The sequence below is a fragment of the Tubulanus polymorphus genome, chromosome 4 (genome assembly GCF_964204645.1).
Source record: "Tubulanus polymorphus chromosome 4, tnTubPoly1.2, whole genome shotgun sequence".
In the NCBI taxonomy this organism is placed as follows: Eukaryota; Metazoa; Nemertea; class Palaeonemertea; order Tubulaniformes; family Tubulanidae; genus Tubulanus; species Tubulanus polymorphus.
In genome coordinates this window covers 8,641,302-8,665,216 of record NC_134028.1, presented here as the reverse complement: position 1 = coordinate 8,665,216, position 23,915 = coordinate 8,641,302, and the positions used below count along the sequence as shown (strand labels likewise).

The 23,915-nt window shown below is 38.5% G+C and overlaps 1 protein-coding gene and 3 non-coding genes across 4 annotated transcripts; 1 reads left to right on the top strand and 3 right to left on the bottom strand.

The window, feature by feature from the left end:
* Positions 1-6,946: 6,946 nt before the first annotated feature.
* Positions 6,947-22,592, top strand: LOC141904276 (uncharacterized). Its single transcript, XM_074792856.1, has 3 exons — positions 6,947-7,202; positions 10,455-10,630; positions 21,723-22,592. Exons 1-3 carry the CDS (start codon positions 6,947-6,949, stop codon positions 22,590-22,592), a joined length of 1,302 nt encoding a protein of 433 aa, XP_074648957.1.
* Positions 14,886-14,958, bottom strand: Trnav-aac (transfer RNA valine (anticodon AAC)). Its single transcript has one exon. It is a non-coding gene; the product is annotated as a tRNA-Val (tRNA).
* Positions 15,912-15,984, bottom strand: Trnav-aac (transfer RNA valine (anticodon AAC)). Its single transcript has one exon. It is a non-coding gene; the product is annotated as a tRNA-Val (tRNA).
* Trnag-gcc (transfer RNA glycine (anticodon GCC)) lies at positions 21,395-21,465 on the bottom strand. The gene has a single exon. It is a non-coding gene; the product is annotated as a tRNA-Gly (tRNA).
* Positions 22,593-23,915: the final 1,323 nt, after the last annotated feature.

The following is a 23,915-nucleotide window of genomic DNA, read 5'->3' as shown; positions in this document are numbered from 1 at the left end:
AAAACTCTGATGTGAATCATAATCATATGGTCTCCACATCGAAACATTTCGGTTTTGGGGTTAACGAAGGGATGATCAGGGTAAGGCCGGAAGAATCACCGTCCGCGCTTTTGGCTTAGAGTCACGTGACTGAAATCAGGACACATATATTATATATTGGTGTCTAAGAACTTCCTGATAAGGTCTTAGGTTTAGGGAACTAAAGGTTTAGTAATACCGAAAGCATTCTTCGGTAATCCTTAAGGCTGGCTTATGTTGACAAGCAACAGACTCCTACCGACGCAACTGATAGCAACCGCGATCGCAGCCCAGCTTATATGTCGACTGCGCTCCGATTCGCAGCAACTGAGGCCGACTAGCGGGATATGAGATCCTCCCAGTTGCTTCCCTGCTTATGTCGGTTGCGATTACTAGCAACTGCAACGGCTCAAATGGTCACGTGATAAGCATTTTGAGAATAAATCTGAATTATTAGGAAATATATTTCTATTAGAAAAGCTATTTCTTTAAGACTTTGATTTTTCAGAATACAACGTGCTAGCGACATCTATAAAGATGGCCGCTCACACCATAATTCTACCAATTTCGTTTCTAGATCTTCGGTCCAGTCCTCTGCCGTGCTGAAGGTTTGGTTTACGTTTTGAACTACTTGAATTTGAAAATTTTATGACTAATTACGAATTACGCTAACTAGTGGTGATAATTTGTGCTATGTACATGCGGTCTCTCATTGGCAGGAACCCCTGCGCTCAGTTCCGTCGCGTCGCAGATGAGCTTATGTCGGCTGCGATCGAAGGCAACTGCCCGCCTACCGTAGGCCGGAGTAGAACATTGGCAACTAGCCGGATACGGCTTGCGACGAGTCGGTAGGCGTCGGTAGGTGTCGCGTTGCCGTCGCAAGCCGGCTTATGTCGAACCGATTGAGGAGCAACTGGCGGCCTCTCGTAGGCCGCTAGTTGCCGCTAATCGGCGATAAACCCAGTTGCGTCGGTAGGCGTCGCGTTGCTTGTCGACATAAGCCAGCCTTACAAAGTTTGTCAGTGAAACATGTCTTCGGTTGTCTAAACACAGCGGCAACCAGTCTCTCATTTCCCGTTGTCAAGTTTGATTGAGTATTACGTGGTTATTGGTTATTTCCTGCTAGTAGTGTTAATTTCATAGTTTAACTGCTGCCGATTTCATTATCTATTTGGTATGTTTCCCCCTTCAACAAAAACCGTTATCAAAGCCGATAGGTCACAAGATGAATTTAAGGGGATGAAATCACGTTATCGGCCTGGGAAATGAAGGTACCGTACCACCTTCCTTCGCCTTTCTGTATATTTCTTTATCAGGTAGATCATAACTTAATGTAGCGAGGATATACATGTATAGTGTATGCATATATAGACTAAAAGGCATTTTCAATTATAAGATTCTAGGAGTCACCATGAAACCGATCGCTGGTCCTTTAACGTCGGTATGGTTATAGAATATTGTTCCAGCTTTGTCTGCGATATCGCGTGTGCCACTAATGATCGTTAGCAAATATTTACATTTTACCGCAAATTAATGTTTTTCCTTTCTGATATTAATTTTCCTGGCGTACCGGAAGTGACGGTATTTACCGAGCATTGCCGAACGATTTACCGGAGAAACTCGATCTGTTCGTGGTCTTCGTGGGGATTATACCAGTGCTGATTTTTTTTAAGCTACTGAGTTGTTGAAATTTGGATCGTTTGATAAGACCGCCGTCACGATAAAATGCAGATAGACTCAAAGTCATTCAACCGTCTTTGGGCCGATCGTTGACGACTTATCCAAATGGCGACTTACACTATTGGTGAATATAAAATACAAACTGAAACCCAAAAATTGAGACGATTTCGGTAATGAGCGACTTTATCAGATGACCAAATGATTCTTGCGCTAAAAAGCAATCATGCGAAATAAACAAAACATCAGAACGATGATCTTGAGATTTATTACTTACAACACATATTAGTCATTCTATTCGAAAAGAAATATCGATTTATAAAAGCGTTCAAATAGATTAGAAACAAATAGAAACGCAAGGTTATGGAAAATGATCCAGGGCCCGGTACCTAGCATTTGGAATTTGGGAGGGGATAGAGAAACCCAAAAAGTGCAGAATAGAAGAATATTATTTGCAAAAAGGGCAACTGCAAGGTATCGTGGGATCATGGGATCGATTCATAGAATATATATTTAGCATTTAGCATATATTAGATTACTTTGTCTACGCTTTCTTAAACTCAAAAGTAAATTCAACAATTGAAATCCAAAAAACGTACGATTCAAGTTTAAATGTGCAGACGGCGTTCCGTAGGCTGTAATTAATACACAGAAGGCGTCCCATAACGTCTACTTTAAGTTGCCGCAGTAGCCTCATTTGACTAATTACTGTTTGTTCGCCAGTGCTCATTGAAGGAAACACAATTACCGGTAGTTCTGTGCGACTGGGTAATAGAATCCGGCTTCAGATTTAATCTTGCAAGAGGCTAATTAAAAGGACTTCATCTGAATATTTTAGCTACAGACACGAGATTCCCTGATTCCATCAGTGGTTAATTAACCACTCATTACTGAGCATCGGTTACAAATCAGATCAGCATCAAATACCCCCCATGTAGGTGATGGCGGTGACCTTCCCAAAGGTAAACGGGGAGGTATGAAAAGACCGGGGGGACGTAATATGGCGATGGGGCCTGACCCTGTCAGTGGAACCATGGAATCTAGGACGAATTTTAGAGTCCATGGTGGAACTGATCGCACAGAAGGTGAGATGTACCGTCGTGGTGCATGTATGGAGTTCATGCACGGATGTCACACGTATCTGGCTCGCATGCGCCATATTGTCCGTCAAATAATCATTTTACTCGAATGGTCAAACCGTCATATTGCGACTTTTTACTTCAGTTAGCTGCTTCCGCTTGACTGGTAATACGACGCCAATATGACACACCGTGACGTCACGTAACCTATATATGTATCACGTGAGTATTCGCGTGACGTCATTATAGTTATATCGGCTGTCGCAAGCAAGTAGGTTACTAAAACATTGTCACCGCCAGCTGCGATAACCCTAACTGTTTCTTACCGTTACAGTTAGGGTTATCGCAGATTGGGAATTGTAATTTACACTTGTTCATTAATCATACGTACTATACGTAGTTATCAATCTCCCTCTTCTTATTCGTTGTCTTTTTACTCTTCTCTTGTTTTGCTCTTTTTTACGCATGGGTTCTTGCTATAGGAAGCCTTCTCAATCCTATTCTATACGATTGCTTTGTTTTTCGTTTGATTTGTAAATTATTTTCATACCACGTTTTCTTATTAAATAAATTGAATTCTGAATTGAAGGTGAAGCAAAAAGTCAGTATTAACTGCTAAGTCATTGGTCTTGGGCGCCCGATATATATGTTGGAAATGGAAGAAAATCTACGTATACATCGTATTTAGACTGGTATTATCTTTAACCCGGGGGTTAACTCGACTGAAAATGAATTGAGTTAGCCCCCGGGTTAAAGTTAATACCATGGAAGTATATAAAACCGGGCCCAGATATAAAGACGGAGTTACAAGTGTAGGTCGATCGAAGATAACCAATTGAAATGAATACGAATGGAAGAATGAAATTGTCTGTAAGGCTAAAAAATGGTCCTTGTTATGTAATATTGTGTAAAAACCTTATGTACAGGGTTGATATGTGGCCGGTCGGATCACCTTTCAGCTCAGTAGACGGAGAAACAATAATTGGTATCAACTTTGTTTACCCTTAAATGTTGATAAAATGGCTTCGGTGTATGATTCAAAAATAAGCGTGGATACTTTAATCATAAATTGTTGATTCGGAACTAAAAAGTAGTTGAGACCATTTTAGTTTGTGTACTTTAATTTCACACGACGACAACCGAAAAATAACCCGGTTTCTCACACCAGAAAAAATATAATCACTGTTGGAATTCAAATAAAAATGGTTTCGGAAAATTTGTCCTCGGCAGTCGGCAGTCTGAACAGGCGATCGAAACCATGGCGCCACTACCGTCGGAAAAACGTAAATCGTTTGATTCCTCGGATGTCAACTCATTTATCATCCATCAATAATGTCACTTGAAATATGATTATTTAAAACACCGGTAATCCCGTGTTGATTGATCAACGCTCGTAAATTGTTGCCAACAATCGAATTTTGTGTCGAGCGTCGCCGGCAGAAATGATTGAATCCAGCCATCATAGCTAGCGAACGATAATTGTCTTTTATCCAACCAGGATTCGATTTCCAACGGCTAATTTCGGTAATTAGTGTTCGCGATTACCGGGTGTTTGACGCCGGGTGCGAATCGTCGTGTAATGTGAATACAATGGCTCTTAGAGGATTATTGCGCAAAATGGTTCGCAATGTCAACTGCCGAACGAACGACATTTAACTAGGATTTGCGTTGTAATGTGATTGTTACTGTAACCAGATTCAAAGTGAATCCACCAATAAGCGTCGCGTCGACTGCCGGCAAAGCGCGGACAGCTCAAACAGAAAATCTATCGAGGATTTTATTCCCGCCTGAATTGAAGTCTGTAATGACTTCATTTGAAACGGGTGAAAAATCAGGTTTAAATTCCAGCTGTCGTCTCGTGGGGCTCACCGATAGATAGAACCATAGAACAAGAGATTGGAAGTAAACGAAAAGTTTTTTTCACTAAATTGAGATCTTTTTAGATATGTTTTTTTTCATTCCGTTCATGAAGGACAGCTTTACCTATTGATTTAAGAAAGTACCGTAATATGTTTTGAATGCATACTCTTAACGCCAAAGGTTCTTTCCACATGGATAAGTGATAAAGTCTTATTTTCACTAAATTGAGATCTTTTAGATTTATTATTAATTCTGATAATCATGGACAGCATATTGATTTTAAGAAAGTACCGTAATATGTTTTCGTATGCATGCATATTCTGATCGTAAAATGGCTCTTTTCACAAGGGACGAAAGTCTAGCTTATTTTGGTCAACAAATCAAACAGATTAAAACCACCAATCTTAATGAGATTTAAGCCAATCTTTACCAGTCAGATCAAGCTGCATACAGACATATGAATGGTTGAGTTGTACTCATTTTCACAAATTCAGATTCAAAATTCAAAACTTGTTCTTAGTATAAACAAGTACACTGTTTGTGAATGACATTCATTCACATGTTAAGTAAAAAACTCAAGAACAGAATTTCAATTGATTAAGAACAATGGAACTGTATACGTAGATCCGGAGGTGCCGAATAAGAAAGTACCGAAAATGCTACTGTGGATTGCTCACGTATTTCAGCGTGGTCATCGATGAAATCTTGTAAGATTCTGAAGACTGACTGCGCATCGGTTTCCTGCCGATCCGTGCGTTCATAGCGACGACGACGACAACTGATCGAATATTAGCGTATCCTATTCAATGAATAATAATAGAATGAATTGCATAGAACCGAGCCATAATAACCAGAATCGTGCGACTAAAATTACCTCGTTAATTTATGTACTGATCGCCCCAACAGAAGTGGTCAATGTAAACCAATCGCGTTAATCAACCTCTCTTCTTTTCGCTCCCGTCACTATCATTATAGATTTTTGACAAGTTGAACTATCAAACCGTGAATATGATTAGTACACCAATATCTCCCAGGGGTAACGTCACCCATATCCCTGATAACTTGTCAAACTCTAATTTCATAAACACGTCGACACATTATTACTGATTACTGCAACCGTATACCCAACTCATCCTAACAGAGATATCCTCCGCGGCCTTAAGTTTACTAATTTACTTCTTCGTAACTATACAGATAGTTGTCTCATCGCGATTGGTCTTTTTCCCCAGTTCGTAGACAGTGTGCTAAGATATTCGATCCTTCCGTTGAAATAAATGATATTGATTTTCTTTTTCATTAGAAAAAAAGAAAATACATATGAACTCTTTTGTAAATATATTCTTATGATTATTCAGAGTTTATTTTCTGAGCGCAAATTTTCTGAAATGATTGTTTCTCTTTATCCTGGATAGTGTTTATATAATAACGTGTCTACATTAGTCAACATCAGTGATGATTAAGATTTCATTTAGGATGAAGTGATTGAAATGGCTGTTCAACTACAATCAATAATCAAATTAAACTTAAAACTATGAAATAAGGCTCAGTTTCATAAGTCGACTTGTTAAGTTATTTCTTTTTGTGAAAAGTGACATGTGCATGTATATTAGATGTTTCTTTTCCATGATAAAGAAACATGATATAGAAATTTGGATTACTTATCGCTTTCCCACACTCGAATGTCCATGTTTTGTCGAGTCAATTGAATTCCATGATGGGGTGCCTCCATCTTGTAAACTATTTTAGCATCCCTCCTCGGGACTTATTTCAATTGGTTATAATTACCTATTCAACGACAAGACATTAATTCTCTGAAATCATACATAATATCCATAATATCGGCACTTTCTTATTTTCCTTCGAGCGTAATTTTGAACGTTAAAAAGTCAGTCTTAATCCCCTAGAGGCGTTAGTTCAACTGGAGACACAAGTCCGAAGTTGAAGAAATGGTCTTATCACGTTGGTAAATCTAAATAGCCGATGGCGTCCGTGCATCTGTTATGAAAACCGGCATAATCTACAAATTCATTGTAAATATTTTACAAGATCCGTTTTGAAAAGATCTTTACGGAGAGAACTCAAGAGAGACGCGGAGAAAGGAAAAAGTTTCCGAAATCAATAACACAAAATAAAGATGGTAAAATTCGCGTAATAGAAAAGATACGATCGTGCTCAACCCAAGGGAAGATAGTTATCTCAATGTCGACGGCTGATTGGTCGATACTGTCGTCTGGTAGGACTGAATAAACTCCGCCCACTGTGACAAATCTACCAGCTCACCGCTGAACATCGCCAGTTTCTTCTAGAGGACCATGGACAGCATGGAACGACAGTTTTCTCACTCTTACGGTCCAGGACCAGCTGCTATTCACGGGTTTCAACCTTACGGACATCCGTTTACGTTTAACTATGCCGCCGCCGCTCCTTACGGTTTTGATTTTACGAACGCTACCTTATCGGCTGTAAGACATTTGAATTATTCTGTAAATGGAATACTGGCTTCGACACCTGGTAGTACTCCTAATTCATCGGTGACGTCTGCTGGTTCTCCACAGTGCAAACAGTCCGGTAGGTACCACGAAAAAAAAAGAAATAAGTAAATCAATTTGTTTACGAGAATCTGATTATTCAATTAAATTGGCAATTTGTGTTATTTTGATACTTGATTAAGAGGTCACTAAAAGCAAATTGATCTTCTTTCGTAGAGGTTTGATCGGTTATTTTCATTTGATAATGTGCGCAATTCAATCTGATAATTAGGCTTATTTGTGAAATGTTGTTGATAATTTGATAATGAACTAATCGTATATGGAGCGACGGTTCAAAATCTGGGAAATTGATAATCAATACACCGCTAATACATCGCCTCCTAAAAAAACAAAGTACAGATAGTCACGATGGTAATTTAGGCAGAAACAAATCACAAAAACAAAATGCTCTAACATACCTTTGTATACAAAAGAGAGAGAGAGATACAAAAAGGCGATTAACAAATTAATCACTCGTTATGGTAGTAAATCTTTACACAGTGGATATGCCGATAATGCAAATAGATTATATCGTCAAATTATATATGAACTTATTTTGTAGTTGGGAAAAACTGTACGTCATGACGTATACAGTTTACTGAATAAGTCAAAAGTCAAATCTTCACATATTTTACAATTCCCTGGCCCCGGTTTCTAAGTTGGTGGTCAAAAATATGACTCTATAGAGTTAAAAACAAGATCTAATTTCTACTCTATTGGCCTACGGGTCGACTCGATTGTATTAAGTCATAACTCGCGAAAGCGACCCTGAAAAGAAGCCTCGATATTTTTTTCGAATTCATTCTATAATCGTTTTCAAATCGCTGGTTTATTTCCGTTATAGATCTGATCGTTGAAAACGGTGGCGCGTATATATTTTCATTCGAACGCAATGACCCTCGTTGTGCTATACGGCGTTTCAATACGAGAAATTCGGGGCTTAAATTGACGAGTATATATATAATTATAAACCTATACAACCGATAAACAAACATACTAATGGAATTCCATCGTTTCACATTGAAGAAAAAACTAATATTCACTTAAAAGAATCGAATCGAGTCTTCAGCACGTTTTAGATCATTGGACATTCTACAGACATGATTGTTCAAGTATTTCAAAGTTGTTTGTATTCAGCGTGAATAGAAGAGGTATATTTACCTTCACACTTTCTTTCGATTGTTTGTATTGTATTATTGAAATTATTATGTTGACTGATTTCACGTATCGTATGACGGGTAAAGATCCGAACTGCCGAATTGTTCGCTCACGTATCACGCCGCTTTAAGAAGAATGCCGTGCGGACTCGGTGCCCTATCAGTGCGTGGTTCCATTCAAATACTATCGGATTAATACACTCAACCATTCACGCGTTCACACACTCAAATGGCAGAGCGACAAAAATTCTTTAAAAAAATATAGGTCTTAATTTAGTTCTCTCATCCACTATTTCGCTATGTCGAATCCATCATCGCAGATATATGGTTTTTCTTTCTTTCTTTATTCACGAATTAAATTACACTAGAAAATTACAACAAGATAATATAATAAAATAATGTAATTCAAGTCGATGGACACCAGGAGAAGTTACAAACTTATATCCATAAAACATGGCCCTGGCGCCCATATTTTGATTTCCTTATTCGTACACCCCCTTGCAGAGGTTTGATAACCGATATCTTCTTAACGGTTTTTAATTTGAATAACCGCAAATCATCAGTACGTGTCATTCTGGAAATCTTTCAGTGGCGTGAATATTTTTATTGAGAATAATTGTGCTTATGTTTTTAGTGGAAGTCTGCGCTGTTAACGGAATCATTATGAAGGTTAAAGAAACCGCTTTATAGTGTATTCTAAGTGAGGGGGTAGGGTTTGCTCCCATCGCATTCAATATAGGGCTTTATACAATTTTCCTAAAGTTGTTTGGTGTGATTCAAATGGAGCAGAGGAATAAAAAAAGAACCTTGGACAGTTACAGGGCAGGGCAGATGATAAGAAAATGATGATTCTTTTCAACTTTTGGTGTGAAAATTTTGAAATGTCAAAGTCATTTGCAATCTGTTTATACATTTGAATGACACAACTCTTTAATATACAGCGTCTATTATCAATTACTGTTTAACAAATAATCAAACAGTCTCCGTGACTGAGTCAACATTAGCCATTTAAAACTAAATAGTGAATTGCGTTTAAATCGAGTTCATGTCGCACCTATGTAATAATTAAACCCCCCAAAACAAACTCGCCAGCCGTCGATCAACATTTCAGCGCGTCAATATTACTAATTTACCCGTTTAATTACAACCGTTTCAAAGTCGTTTCGTTTCGATTGAAATTGTTTAGTCCGGTTTTTAGATTATACATTATGAAGTTCCACGCTGTTCATTTCAATAAACATCACGTTTAGACTGGTAACCGTATTAATTATTTAGGCGGCTAAATAGCTCGCGGGGAACCCGTCCAATAAGTCACTCGCACAAAACGTGTCGGCGTGAAAGTAAACGTTCAAATGTAATTAACAGAGGATAATGTTATGAGTATTAGGTTTATTAAATCATGCATCGTATTGTATAGTGCGCATTGTTATTCGGCTTCAAATGTGACTGTAATAAATCGTGGCGACTAATATGCGCATCCATCGCATCGCGGGGCCTCATAATACGATGACGAGCGTTTTATTAAACGGCCGCCGAAGCGCTTCAGGTGTCATGAATTATCATTATTATTACGAAACCCCATCGATAGATACGAACAATTGATTCGATTTGTTACCGATACGAACACACACGTGACGATTACCGGCAGACGACCGGAAGTAGTCACCGCGCCACCGCTAATTACCGGATATTTATACGTCCGCTACGAAATTAAGTCGCGTAAATTGCATTAAATTTTCAGAACTATATGAGCAAAGTAGCGCCATCCTCGTCGCTAATTTAAAATTTTACCAATGGGTCGATAACCAGGTTAACGCTGCTGTTATAGTTCAAATACGTGATATCAACAATGAAAACGGTTAATTTTGATACGTCGATCGATTTTATCAATATTCAAAACATTTCAGTATTTCCATTATGTAAACTGTTCGTTTTGAAATGAATGCAATTTCAATGGGCATATATGAATTTTAAAAAAAATCTGAAATTGAAAAATTTCCCACGGATTTCGTATCTTCTTCGCCCACCTAAGAAAAAGGTTTCGACTACTGATATAGTATCAAGATTTACCAAACTCATCACCCGACAATATTGATGATCGTATCCTCTGAGAGCTTTGATTTCTCACATTTCAGATTCTGCCGATGACGGTAAAGACGGACAATCAGCAAAACGACGTCGAACGCGGACTAATTTCAGCGGATGGCAGCTAGAAGAACTAGAACGGGCATTTCACGACAGTCATTATCCAGATGTATTCATGCGCGAGGCACTCGCTTTGAAATTGGACTTAGTCGAATCTCGGGTTCAGGTAAGCATACGCGTAACGAAAGATCCATTTTAAAAAGTTTGCATGTTGGAGCACGTATATCTGTGAAATGGGATTTAGAAATTTGCATACCAATCAATCCACCATTAAGACCATAGCCTTTTACCGCTGATCCACTCGACGCTAGTTTTTATAGAATCTTCCATTTACAAACTTCAGAATCTCCAAAGAATATTTCCAAAAACCGAGACCATTTGGTCAAGGGTTTAAAACGCCTTATGCTATACGGCGCAGTCACGTGTTCGCGATTTACGACACGTGACTATCGTCTGCCGTGTTTACAGTAGAAACGTGACGACCACGTGATAGATGGACTAATCAGAGCGAGATTGATACTGAACTCGTACAGGCTAACCACTTAAAACTCAACTGAACGAGACAAAATAGCACTCGAGTTAATTGTATTAAGTTTACAGAAGAAACGTTTCCACTCGGTTTTAATCGATACATATGGCAACTAGTTACTATGAACGAGCAATTTAACTAATTAAAGCATTATAACTAAAGATCTCGAGTATTCTCGAGTATTCACGCGCAGTTACGAGGACAATTTAGAAAGTTAATAAAGATCGAATTTCTTGTTGGTTTTCTCAACGATGGTTTCACATTAGCTGTCAAGTGGGTAACGACATTATAATATGTGACGTCATAACCCTCGCTGTTAGCATTGTCATTAAACTAGTGAATAGATGAAAAATTCTTTGACTTTTTGTGGCAATGAATGAGTATACCACAGAACGCGCGGGAGGCGAATCGGCTATCAATTGAATAACAACTGTTATACCGGAGCGGGAAGGTGGGACCCTCCATGCTCGGAGTAAGCCACGATTGGCTTAATTTAACTTCCGATTAAGGGACATCTGAATTGTATATTTTCATTTATGAAACATCAAAATTGTTGCGAATGAAGAGAATGGTCTGAAGAGCCCTCATCATTTTAGTTTAGTTGGATAAATTTTAGTAGTGACAACACTGATTTTATGGAGGCAGCCATCTTTCTGAAAAAAGTGATGCAATATTTGTTGCAAGCCATCAGCAGCAGAGCAGAAGAGATTACTCTCACTCTCGTCTGGTCTGCTGTGAACTAATTTTCAATTCCTGCTAATTATATGTCAAACGGGAATCTATTATCAGGAGATTTACGTCAGTAGAAGACGACTATATCTCGCGAAATCTCGTCAGTCTCGCGTTATCTCACGCAAATCTCGCCTCGACGGTGTCGACTGAATTAAATTGCCTTCACAATGACAGACGATCTAACGGTTTTATCTAAGACGAAAACTATTACGGAAGTGTAAGCGAAACGTTGATTGAATAGTCGTTCGCGAAGTCGAACCGTCGATGGAACATTCATCAATAAAACTATAATGTCATTTTGTATCGGCCACGACGTGTTTGAAACGCGAACGATTGTCACCGAATCTGATGACCCGCTTGCATTCGATATCTTATTGAGTGGACTGTAAATACGCGTTGAAAGGTCAAACCAGTGCTCGTTACCCCAGGGCTCGGTTTCACGAATTGGAGTTAACTTTTAACCCGAATTAGGGCTAAATCCCGTTCGTGAAAGCGGGCCCCCGGGGGAATTTTAAGACATCTTAGGGCACCGTTCACACTTGCGTCATCGGTACATGCGTTTGGCAATAAACAAGCACTTGAGCAACTCAGCATATGATAATCCTTAATTAGCTTCAGATACTGCGATTTTACTTTTATTAAGTTTCTTGTTGATGTCCGCTTGTCAGTTGTCAGTAAGATTCTGTTGGTCTTCAGCTGATTTCCCCTAGTCTCCAATGAGTAACTTCATCGAGACTGACGTGTCTATCCATATCCGATGCGGCCCAGTAATTCCTTGGTTTCATGGAAATGAACCGAATTCGTGTTGTCGAGATAGGAATCTTATTTCGATCGCTTAGACACATCTTCGAAAATCCGCAAGATGGACACTTCATGCCTAATGATTTCCGATTGAGCAGTTTAAAATGTTTTAAGAGTACAAATTGATTTCATCATCAAGCTCTGTTCTGGCCGTATCGGGGATCTGTAGATTCGTGTTCGCACATATTCAGACACAACATGATCCGAGTTGAGAACAAAACAAATTGATTTTGATGCTCAATAAAATCTTTATTCTCCAACACAACGTGAGTATTTCAATGGAACCGGTCCGAGCCTCTGTGATTACTTATCTATTATCGATGGGGGTTCGAGTCCATTTATATTGAAATTCGGAAGATATTTTTCTGTTATGGGTTTTAATACGAAGCCTATGACCAGAAAGCGTAGATTATATTCCAGAACCCTCAATCGTGACAAAAAGAGATCACGTTTAGGATTATATGCTCTTCTTGGTAAAATCGGACATCCTTTGCTACGATCAAATTTGAATCTAACTTAAATTAATTAACTAAATCGTATTAGCTTTTTTTTTCATCGATGCAGTTGAAAAAGATTCCTCCAAAAATGAGACATTGAATGAGAGTGGGAAATATTCAAAATTATCGGTCAATCAGATATGGTTTCTCGTCTATGTTTTATCAGATATTTAGGGCGTAAAAATCATGGTTTAACTAGGTGAATATCTATGATTTATTGGACAGGTATAGAAAGTAACTCGCACCTTTGCTCATCCGCCATCAGGCGATCATTTCATGGGTATAGTTTAATTATTTTTCCTCGTGTCAGGTGAATATTTCATTTCTCAGTTCTCGGATAATGGTGTCGCGTCGGGGCGTTAAGCACGTCGTTAGTTTCGTATATCTGTCGGTTAAAAGGCGATATTACCAAAAAAACCTGCACAGTTTCCCCCTGATGGTTTCTCTGTCTTTTGAGTTCGATATCCGCAAATTAGCGACGCTTTACTTTTCAGTAAACACGTGAGTATAAGACATTAGAAACATGGTAGCGGCCGGACGTGCCGTCGCTTAATACTGAAACAGGGATGGACCCTGAGATATTCATTTGATTGAAAGATTCCTTTTGATTTGTTTTGTTTTGGTGTCCCTAACAAACCCGCCACACCTGCTGCTGGAAACAAACAGGGGATTCAATTTTGAAATCGAAAATCGTTGTACAAATATATGTGTGATCGGTGGTTGAATTTACAGGATTTTTTGTTGAATTTCTTCCAACCAGACTGAGCCGGCAAGCGTCTGATTGGGGTTAATTTTGTTGGCTGCCTCATTTAGTACATCGAGATTTTTGAAATAACTAAATATACGTACTACACGGTAGGAGCTCATTTTGGCGCGCGGTTATTTGTGCAGGCTCATCACCACGGAAAACTTCGTGGACCAGATTAACATATTGTAATTATTCCGCGAAATGATAAAATGATAAGAGCGGATCGGTTATTGGTGCTATCACAGATTTCATAATGCGAGAAACTGAACACTTCTGACTCTTCGTTTCTTTTTGCTCCTCGTAGAATGCTATCTTGAGCTGAACAAAGTCTTTACAGTCTATATACTATTGCTGTAAGAGAGATCTTTCTAACACATGACTGATTGTTGATTAATAATTAATCATACAATTGATAAACAATTTGTGCGGATGAATCGACTGTTGTATAGTGTATAATGGATAACCTTGGAGTAATCATTTCAAATGATTACTCCAAGGGATAACAGAGATAACAGATAAGACTCCAGGGGTCAGTTGCACAGTCGTGACTTAAATCAAAAAGAGGTAAATCTTAAGACTGGTTCTTAAGTTGTAAGATTGGCTATAGAACGTAGTTGGTCTTAGACTGGTCTTAAGTCTAAGCCATGGCTATGCAACCGGCCCCAGAAGGTAACTCAGTATTCCGTGCCCGCCATCGGTACCCTGCAATTGTCACTAGATGTCGCCAGTGGTATTACACGACTCCCATCTGTCGGCTTTGATTTGATGAGAAATTAACGTTGAAGACAATGAATGCATTTGTATTTGATTGCTAGCTGCTGGCTAGCTGGGTGAGATGTGATGATAGCATCTCTTTCAACTGCGAGAGTGAAATAGGCTTTAGCGACCACCCAGCTGCTGCCAACACTCACGAGCCAAACTGATTGTCACCAAGTAACCAGATGTCATCGTCGCCTTGACCTTAGGGGTTTGTCGAAGCAGAAATGTCCTGGGATTCCTCAGACTTCAACCTGCAGGACGATAAATGACTGAAAATTCTGAGGCAGAAGTGCCTTGGGACTCCTCTGACTTCAGCTAGCAAAACGAAAGATGTTTGAACATACAAAATCCAAAAAGGTTCCATCGGGTTTCGAACCCGAGACCTTCTGCGTGTTAAGCAGATGTGATAACCACTACACCATGGAACCGCTTGTCCAGTCCGAACACCATTCGTTATTTGTTTATGACCGTCCCCACTGACCAGTACATGTAAATATATATATATATATATATATATATATATATATATATATATATATATATATATATATATATATATATATATATATATATATATATATATATATATATATATATATATATATATATATATATATATATATATATATATATATATATATATATATATATATATATATATATATATATATATATATATATATATATATATATATATATATATACAGAATTTATCGGGTTTTACACCCCGAGACCTCAAAGGCTATGAAACCAGTTATAATATTCGATCTGCCACTTAAAGTAAATAATATGTCTGTTTCTATAGATTCATTGGATCTGATTTGAATAACCCCGCGGCTGATGATGGTTCGAACCTTACACTTTCGATTCTCCACAATAATAAATAAGAACCAGTTTTTGAAGTTCATCCTGGCTTGAAGTATTATAACTGATAAAATGATTACTCCAAGATCTTGCGTAGCTGAGTGTCTGTATAATATTTATAGTCCTCAAATTGTATTGTCCAATGATGAACACGTCGGGTCGGGTTACACTTCTGTCAATAATCGACACTATTGTATCAAACACGTCTCACCTACCATAATACCTGCTTTATCGTAATAAGATATATCCAACAAGAAACGTGACTGCAGATGTTGTTTTTTAGGCGCCACCCTGAAGTTGTAACAATAAACTATTTCAAGAGGCATGTCCAGGATACTCCGCTCCACTTGTGGCACCCGTTTCCATAGACTCAAAAAAATCGAGCCTGAACTCTATGATCAATATCAATATAAAAAAGGCGGAAACAGATTATCACCGAGTAACCGAAATTAGCGTAGGGATCTTGCTGAGGCAGAAATCCTCCTCAAACGTCAGCTTAGCAAGACAAAAACAAATCAGGTTCCATCGGGTTTCGAACCCGAGACCTTCTGCGTGTTAAGCAGATGTGATAACCACTACACCATGGAACCAGCTATATCTATTGATCATTTTATTCATAATTGTTAGCCATTGAATGATGTCACTCCGATAATGAAAACTGTATAGGACGAGAACGTCGCAAATAAGAAAATAAGAATTCTGGTTTGTTTTACACAGAATCGCGCTGTTAGTGCCCGTTAGTTTCCCATTCTTTGCTCTGCGCGTCTCAATCCGCATTTTTCCCCTGGAGTTCAGTGGCCTGTAATTGGACGTTGCGGGTAAATTGAATCAGCGACTATGATTTTTGAGATGCTATCGTTAGTAACGCCGCGGTACATCCGAATATCCGTGATTTTTCAATTACTGAGATTAATGATGCATGAGTTATGACTCAAGAGTTACCGTTACCCGTGAAATATCACAGAAATTTGATTGATATCTCAGATGTAACTATCGGATAGATTCCCTCACTAACCAGCGTCACCTCCTCAAATATCTATCAATACATATCGGGACTGTAAACAGATACTGATAGGTGGATTGCTATAATACGCGTTTTTTTCATCAGCGAAATGTCACTTCTTTCTTGCCGAAAGCTAGTTCTACCTAATTTTCATAACCCAAAGAAATATCAGTCGCATATCAAAATAAAGAAGACTACACTCTAGTCGGATCTTTGGGGACCGTAAAAATGTGTCCGACTTGAGTTATATCCGAGTTGAATGTTATGTATTCCATGAATAGTGTCACAGAAAAAATATATACGTATATATTCAAAAAAACATCCGAGTTGAACGGTTAAACGGCATTGAATTGCGATGACAATTTCGCTGCTTGTCAGTGACCAGCAATCTCGTATATAGATCTGTAAACTCGTTATTTTCGGGATTGTTGTTATTTTGGCATAAAATATTCGGCCACACGGGATAATTCATCGTTCAAATCTCGATTTCCGTTCTCGTAAATTCTCGTTGATGTCACGTGATTTAATGGCTCAATTCAGAAACTAATTATAGACGAAAGTGGCAAGTAATTTGTACGAAGGCAATAAAACTTCACAGTGATACGCACCGATCAGTTAGTGAAGCATTTATAATTTATAAACTCCTATCGCACACACATTGATGGTAATTACTCTTGCCTTCCATTAAGTGTCCCGTTCGGTTAAATCTAATGAATTTCTTATCTCCGAGATGCGCTAAGAAGCATGACGTCACTGCGCCGTTGACTAATTGGATATAGTTTACTGCGATTCCACCTCAATTCACCGAAGAATATAGGCTAAACGAAAATGAAATCTTGTTTTTCCTAATCGGCTGGGGGTTCATTTTGTAAAATGCAATAAAATTTGTAATCAGTTCATATCTGTAGCTGCCGGGTCTGTAATGGATAGCTTGATCACGATTTTTTTAAGTAATGTACAGTGTAGATAGGCGGCCGGCCAGGCCAACTTTAAAGCACAGCAAAAACGAGAAACAATGTACCAACATTTTTACTTATCTTCATTTTAACAGAGAAATTTTTTCCCGCCGACAAAAATGCGCAAAAATCCTCCATTTTTTAGAAATGTATGATATACCGAAATGTGATATGAAGTAGAGCTACTTCGGGGAGATATCGTAATATAATTTCTATTATTTAGCTATTATTGTCGTTGAATAAGTTCCAATTGTTGAGATTTACTCTTTCCTATCGCGCGTCAATTTCACATTTTTTAGAAATGTATGATATACCGAAATGTGATATGAAGTAGAGCTACTTCGGGGAGATATCGTAATATAATTTCTATTATTTAGCTATTATTGTCGTTGAATAAGTTCCAATTGTTGAGATTTACTCTTTCCTATCGCGCGTTGAGTTGAATAAATACCTAAAGTGTAATTGATATTCCCCTATAATACAATAGAACTGTTTACATATCTAGCGAAATCGTGTTGAAATGAAGCCATACAGAATCCAAACTAATTATACAATCAGCCATATTGAACTAATACACTATTATTATTTAGTCAATTTCACTGCACGTTTTATTTACTCGAACCGACTCTATGTTTAAGTACTATAACCGAACGATTCGCAGGTGTCGGTGAAACCGATATCTCAAATCAAATTAAGGCTCAAGTGAGATTTTCTAAAGAACGTCGAGATGACCAGGAAGTTGTCATTCCAACGCTAAACATATGGATTTCATTTCATACACGGATATAAACTTTCCCATCGATCTATAAGATCGACGTGCGACCGTTATTTCAAATTTTAAATTATGTGTGGTGACAGCTCGAGCGCTGTATCGTAGGAATTTGGCAGTACCGGTAGGCCTAATGTACCTAAAGATTTACAAGCTTACGTATACCAAGAATGTAACGACATGCTCATGATGTGCCGGGCGTATAAAGGAATTTGAGCTGGAATTCAACCGCTGTGTTTTCCTAGATATAGTTTTTTATTTCAATGAAAAATGCATTCATAAAAATGTGTGCATTATACTTAAAGTATACAATTTCTGGCAGAAGCCGGAACAGTAATCGATAAAGATATTGTGGTCAGTTTCATCTTTAATGTTATTGATATCACTGTCAAGGGTGATCAGGCCTGGATCATGGATGAGGTGGTGTTGTTATTGCTAGGACTGGAAACTCCTCCCGACTACTTGACAACATCGTGTATAACAATTCAAAACCTAAAATCAATTAAAAACATTGTTTATCGAAATACGCGTTAAACTACGCGATAAAGCATCGGCGTAATGACGATATAATACAATGTATATATAGTCTTTAATCAATAGCCGACAACAATATATGTCTAGTGCATCTTGTGCGTAAAACGTCATGTGAAAATGAATTATTTAAATCATGCCCGATACGTCTACGCATCTCAGCCACACTTCTCAATCGTAGCAAAAGACTCTCACAATATCAATATCTCAGATATACCATCGTCTGACGATTTGAGATCTCTCATCCTCGCAAACAATTAACGTGTAGTCTTTGTGTGTGAGATTCGGCGCCATTTCTAACGATTCGTTTCGGTGATACGTTTCCATCATAAATTATTCAGAAAAAAAGAAAGTCCCGAGTCTATAAGACACTCAACTTTCGTCGTTCGACAACTCCATCGCGAATTATATACGCTCATACAATGTTACAATAAATAGCATAGTTATCAGTCGTTATTGAAACGGTCTCCGCGCTGCTTTTTTTCTTCAGCTAAATCAAATGCCGATCAACCTACGAAAAAACCAACAGCAATTAATTTCTATTTTCAAAAACCGGATGATCCTTTCTTTTGGCCTACGCTTATCAAAATATACATTACACGTAAAAAACTCGACGCATAAGTGTTCGTGTTAAGAACACTAATTCATTTTCTATGTAGCGATATTTCTGTCTGTATCGTTTTCAGTGAAGTTAAGCGATAGTCTGTGTAAATTGCGCCTTTGTTGTCACGTCGAAGTCGATATTGATCCTTTAAAGCGAAGAACTACTATAAAAACAGCGCCAATATCGACTACATTTTCTACAATAAGCGCAGGTTACATTCAATTAGTGGCAGGTTTTATGAGTTTAATGTCGAACTAGAAATGTTTCATTAAATAACGACAACTTTTAATCAACCACGACGTATCAGGCTTATTGATTCCGTTGACAAAGCCTACCGGAAGTACGCGTATAGGTGGAGCTATTGTTGTCGGTATCGAATCGATTTTCCGAACGCGATTTCAATTGTTTTCTGTGAAATGACTGGAATGATTATCAGTTACGACTAATGGGTGTATTATTTAACCCTTTTCACGCGATTACCCGGCTACAAATAATTTAATTGATTCTGAACGAAACGTACAAGTATACGTTCATCATTAGAGCTATTACAATGTAAATATCCGCATACTGGGATTCATCATATCATACCAATAGACCGGTTACCATGTACCGCGCATAGTTCACTGATAAATTGGTTTCATATGCAGTGACGTATCCTTCATTTTTCCATTGTTCAGACATCAGGGAAAAACGGCATACGTCGGCTTTCCGCATGAGGCGAACGCCGCGCGAAGCCCCCACGAGTCTGGGTCACTCCGACGTAAAATATTTTAAAAATCAGAGACCCACATACATTTAAATCTATTGTAAAATAGGATTGGCACCATGCCTTTAATAGTTTTTTTACCATTTCTTCGAGTCCACTTGTTAAACTGAACACGTCAATATTGATAGATTCTAAATGTACATAAAAACAACGTCTTTCAATAGGGTTTCATAATTGGGATTGATATTTGGTTCGACATTAGTCGTACCTGTGGCGACGTCATTCTTATGCCATTTCAAATTATTCCCACTAATTTTCGGGTTGAATGATTAAAATAAGTGAATCATGTTCAATCGGCTATCTAATACGCCCAGAAAATTGTTTCATAGTTTGATAGTTGGATATTATATTCATTCGGGGCCGTATCGAGTATTCTCTAATTCAATTACTCCATTGTTACTGGCAGATAGAATTTCTGGCGTTTCATTAATATTTGAGACACGAAGCTGAATTTTTTCCGATAAAAAAGTCACTGAAGATAAAAGAGGTGCACCTCAGAAGTAAGGACGTGAGGTAGTCCTAATGAATTCTGTTCAGTCAGTTTTTATTGAAGTAGAATCTCTCGAGTGACTCGATGTATAAATATTTGATAACACAGGAGAATGAGATTCCTTATAGAAATCAATGGATAAGTGACATTGTATATTACTCATCGTCCGGTGAACGCGGAGACAGGTACAGCGCCAGAGCGCAGACGGCCCGCTTATTCATACTGAATATCAGATCACAACTTCTTTACACTCTCCGTCCTAGAATTAATGCTTCATAAAAAATCAATTACTATATGCTAGTTTAAGTTAAATATTATCCACAGTTGTCCACTAGTTTTGATGTATCGTTAGTGGAAAAGTTGATATACGAAATATAGCTGAAGAGCAGCAGTAACAGGTTTATTCGTAATATTCTGTGACTTGAGAGCAATAAGTCCTTATTGAACTGATTTGTCCGAATCGTAGTCAACAGCCCTACAACCATGATTCACCGTAATGGTGGGCTTTTGAGTGTGGCCAAAATTTAACATATTTAACAATTGTACGAATTTTTCTATTAATTGGAAGCGTTAAATCCTTATTGAATTGATTTGTCTCAAACCGCAGTCCGTAGCCGACCCTATAATTGCAGGACAAAATCATGAAGTGGGGCTAACACCAGACGCTACTTTAAGGTTGATTCGTTAACTCAAAGTTGCAGTCGCAGTTTTAGCAGATAGTTAGGAAAAAACAAAAGGGTTTTCTGCCAAATGGTCTGAAAACCTTGGGAATTGATCTAAGAGATTTTGTTGAATACCTCTACGAGGTAGCAGAGATATCAAAAATCATTTGCATCGGCCGCGAATACCTCTACGAGGTAGCAGAAATATCAAAAATCATCTGCATCGGCCGGGAATCGAACCCGGGCCCCCCGCGTGGCAGGCGAGAATTCTACCACTGAACCACCGATGCTTACATATAGGTCACTAAATCAATTTCTATTGATATAAAGCTCCATGTACGTACAAAGACGTGCATATCGTACGCACATCGAGACCTATATAGCAGGAGCCAGTTCCACAGTTCTGAGTTAAGATTTAACTCAGAGTTAACTAATTGAAAATAAACTAGTTTTAACTCAGAGTTAACTCTAACTCACAACTGTGGAACTGGGTCCAGAAGAGTATTATATGAACATTACATCTGTCAATTTAATTTGTGTCTTTCAGGTGTGGTTTCAAAACCGGCGAGCAAAATGGCGTAAAAAGGAAAACACAAAGAAAGGTCCGGGACGGCCGGCACATAACGCTCATCCGCAAACGTGTAGCGGAGAACCCATCGACCCAGAGGAAGTCAAACGTAAAGAGGAAGAACGCCAAGACCGTAAACGTCGAAAAATGGAAGAACGTATGAAACGTAACTTAGATAAACGTGGCAGTGAAAGTGGCGGCTCCTGCAAATCCTCATCATATGCCGGAAGTGACGTCGGGCTTACCGATGACGTCACTGAAATAGACGTTGTCGGTGAACGTGAAGAAAATCCGTATAATCTAACGTTACGCAAAGACAACGCCGATAAAACAGACGTAAATGCTGCGTTGTTAAAAAGTTCGTTCAGTATCGAAAGTTTATTGGAGGCCCCTAAAGTACCGCGTGGCCGGCGACCTAACTCTAAATACCCGCGCGTACAAGCGAGTAAATCTATGAACCCGTTGTCGTTTGGTATGGTACCTTTATACCCTGTAACTCAACCAGTCGGATTTATCGTGGAGCAAGTACCTAGCCCCGAAGAGCCATCTCCTCCTCCTTCGCCTCTTACACGCGCTTCTCACAAAGAAATTTCCTCCTCGTTTTTCGGTAATCACGACGATTTCGAACCGGAAATAGACTCGGAAGCGGCGTGTATCACGCACGCGCACGCGCACTTGCTAGATACGCCGGCACATGCGCACGTTTCGTTCCGGGAACCGCAGCATTCTGTCGAAGATGAAATCATTGACGAGCAATTAGTACCAAAAGACATGTCAATAAGTAAACAAAAATCTGACGATACCTCAAATGATAACAATGAACCAGATTGTACCAGAGATAGTGATTAGCAACATGAGAATCGTGTGTGTCTCTCGTAATCTTTAAAGCCCAACGTACAAATTTGTTTCGCCGAAACAGAAAACACGTTTTTCAGAAAACGTTTTTTGCTCGTGAAAAACGTTTTTCAGTTCGGCTTTTTGTGTTTTGCCTCCACCGCACACGGCATAACAAAAAACATCGAACACGTTTTTTCAAGAGGAAAAAACGTTTTTTCGGTGCCGTGTGCGTTGGGCTTAATGCTGCAGCTTGTATTGATTTATAGTTAATGGCTTCGTTGGAAGGAAAAAAAGGGAAAATAAAACTCTAAATAACCAGATAATTAGTTTGTTCCCTGCTTAAACAGGTAATTATAGGGGTCTTAACATATTGTCAAACTGTGATATACGATATAATGTCCATATAAGTGACCATTCCCTGAGATTCCACAATAGAAATATTATGTATCCCGGATGTAATAGTATCAGTTGTATATATTCTCATGATTTTTAGACGGAATTGAATTTGAGACTTGTTAATGTATCGATGATTATACTGAGACTGTCAAAAATGATGCTGTTCTCTGCCACATTCGTGAAATAGAGATTCAGGCAGGTTGATCGTATTCCTGTTTTAGGATTAGCCAGATTACAAACTCTCTAAAGCTGGCTTTCACGAGCGGTTTCCACGAGCGAGCATAATTTTCAGCCGCCGCGTTTTTGCCAGGTCGGGTCCAATTTTCCGGCGTTTTCACGAGCGGTTTCTCATGCAGCAGCTGGTAAAAAGCTGACTGGAATCCGCTCGTGAAAAGGATTAAGTACCGGCCTTCAATTTTAGGTTTAGTGATTAAGCAAGAGCTTGGGAGTAATCAGACAGGCTACTCCAAGATAAAAACCGCTGATAACTACTATAATTGACAAAACTATTCCTCACAATCACTATCATGATTAGATATCCCGTTGTAGTATAATCTCAAAACACCGTATTCAGCCCCTGCCGCATTTTCTAAGAATGTATAATACATACTCGTAATAATAGTTGTATGTTTAATCTTGGAGTGATCATTTGACAAATGATCATTTGATCATCGTCAGATGATTACTCCAAGAATTATTTGAAATATATTGAGTTCGAATAGATAGTGTATATCATATGATACGTTGTATGTATAATTGACATTTATTAATATATTGTAAATTATGTCTCGAAATGATCACTTGCCGGGGTCACATCTAGGCATCAATATGCCCTGGCAAGCGATGCCGTTTTCAGTTTGGTTTCATTTTTTCGCTGTGCAATTAATTTATATATGAAACGTTATGAATAAATTCAAATTATATCGAACACATTAGATC

Bases quoted from the DNA above. Each gene is read 5' to 3' on its own strand.
- LOC141904276 (XM_074792856.1), top strand. From the start codon at position 6,947: ATGGACAGCATGGAACGACAGTTTTCTCACTCTTACGGTCCAGGACCA. The intron at 7,203-10,454 runs GTAGGTACCACG...CTCACATTTCAG, and splicing joins TCCACAGTGCAAACAGTCCG to ATTCTGCCGATGACGGTAAA. The intron at 10,631-21,722 runs GTAAGCATACGC...TGTGTCTTTCAG, and splicing joins TAGTCGAATCTCGGGTTCAG to GTGTGGTTTCAAAACCGGCG.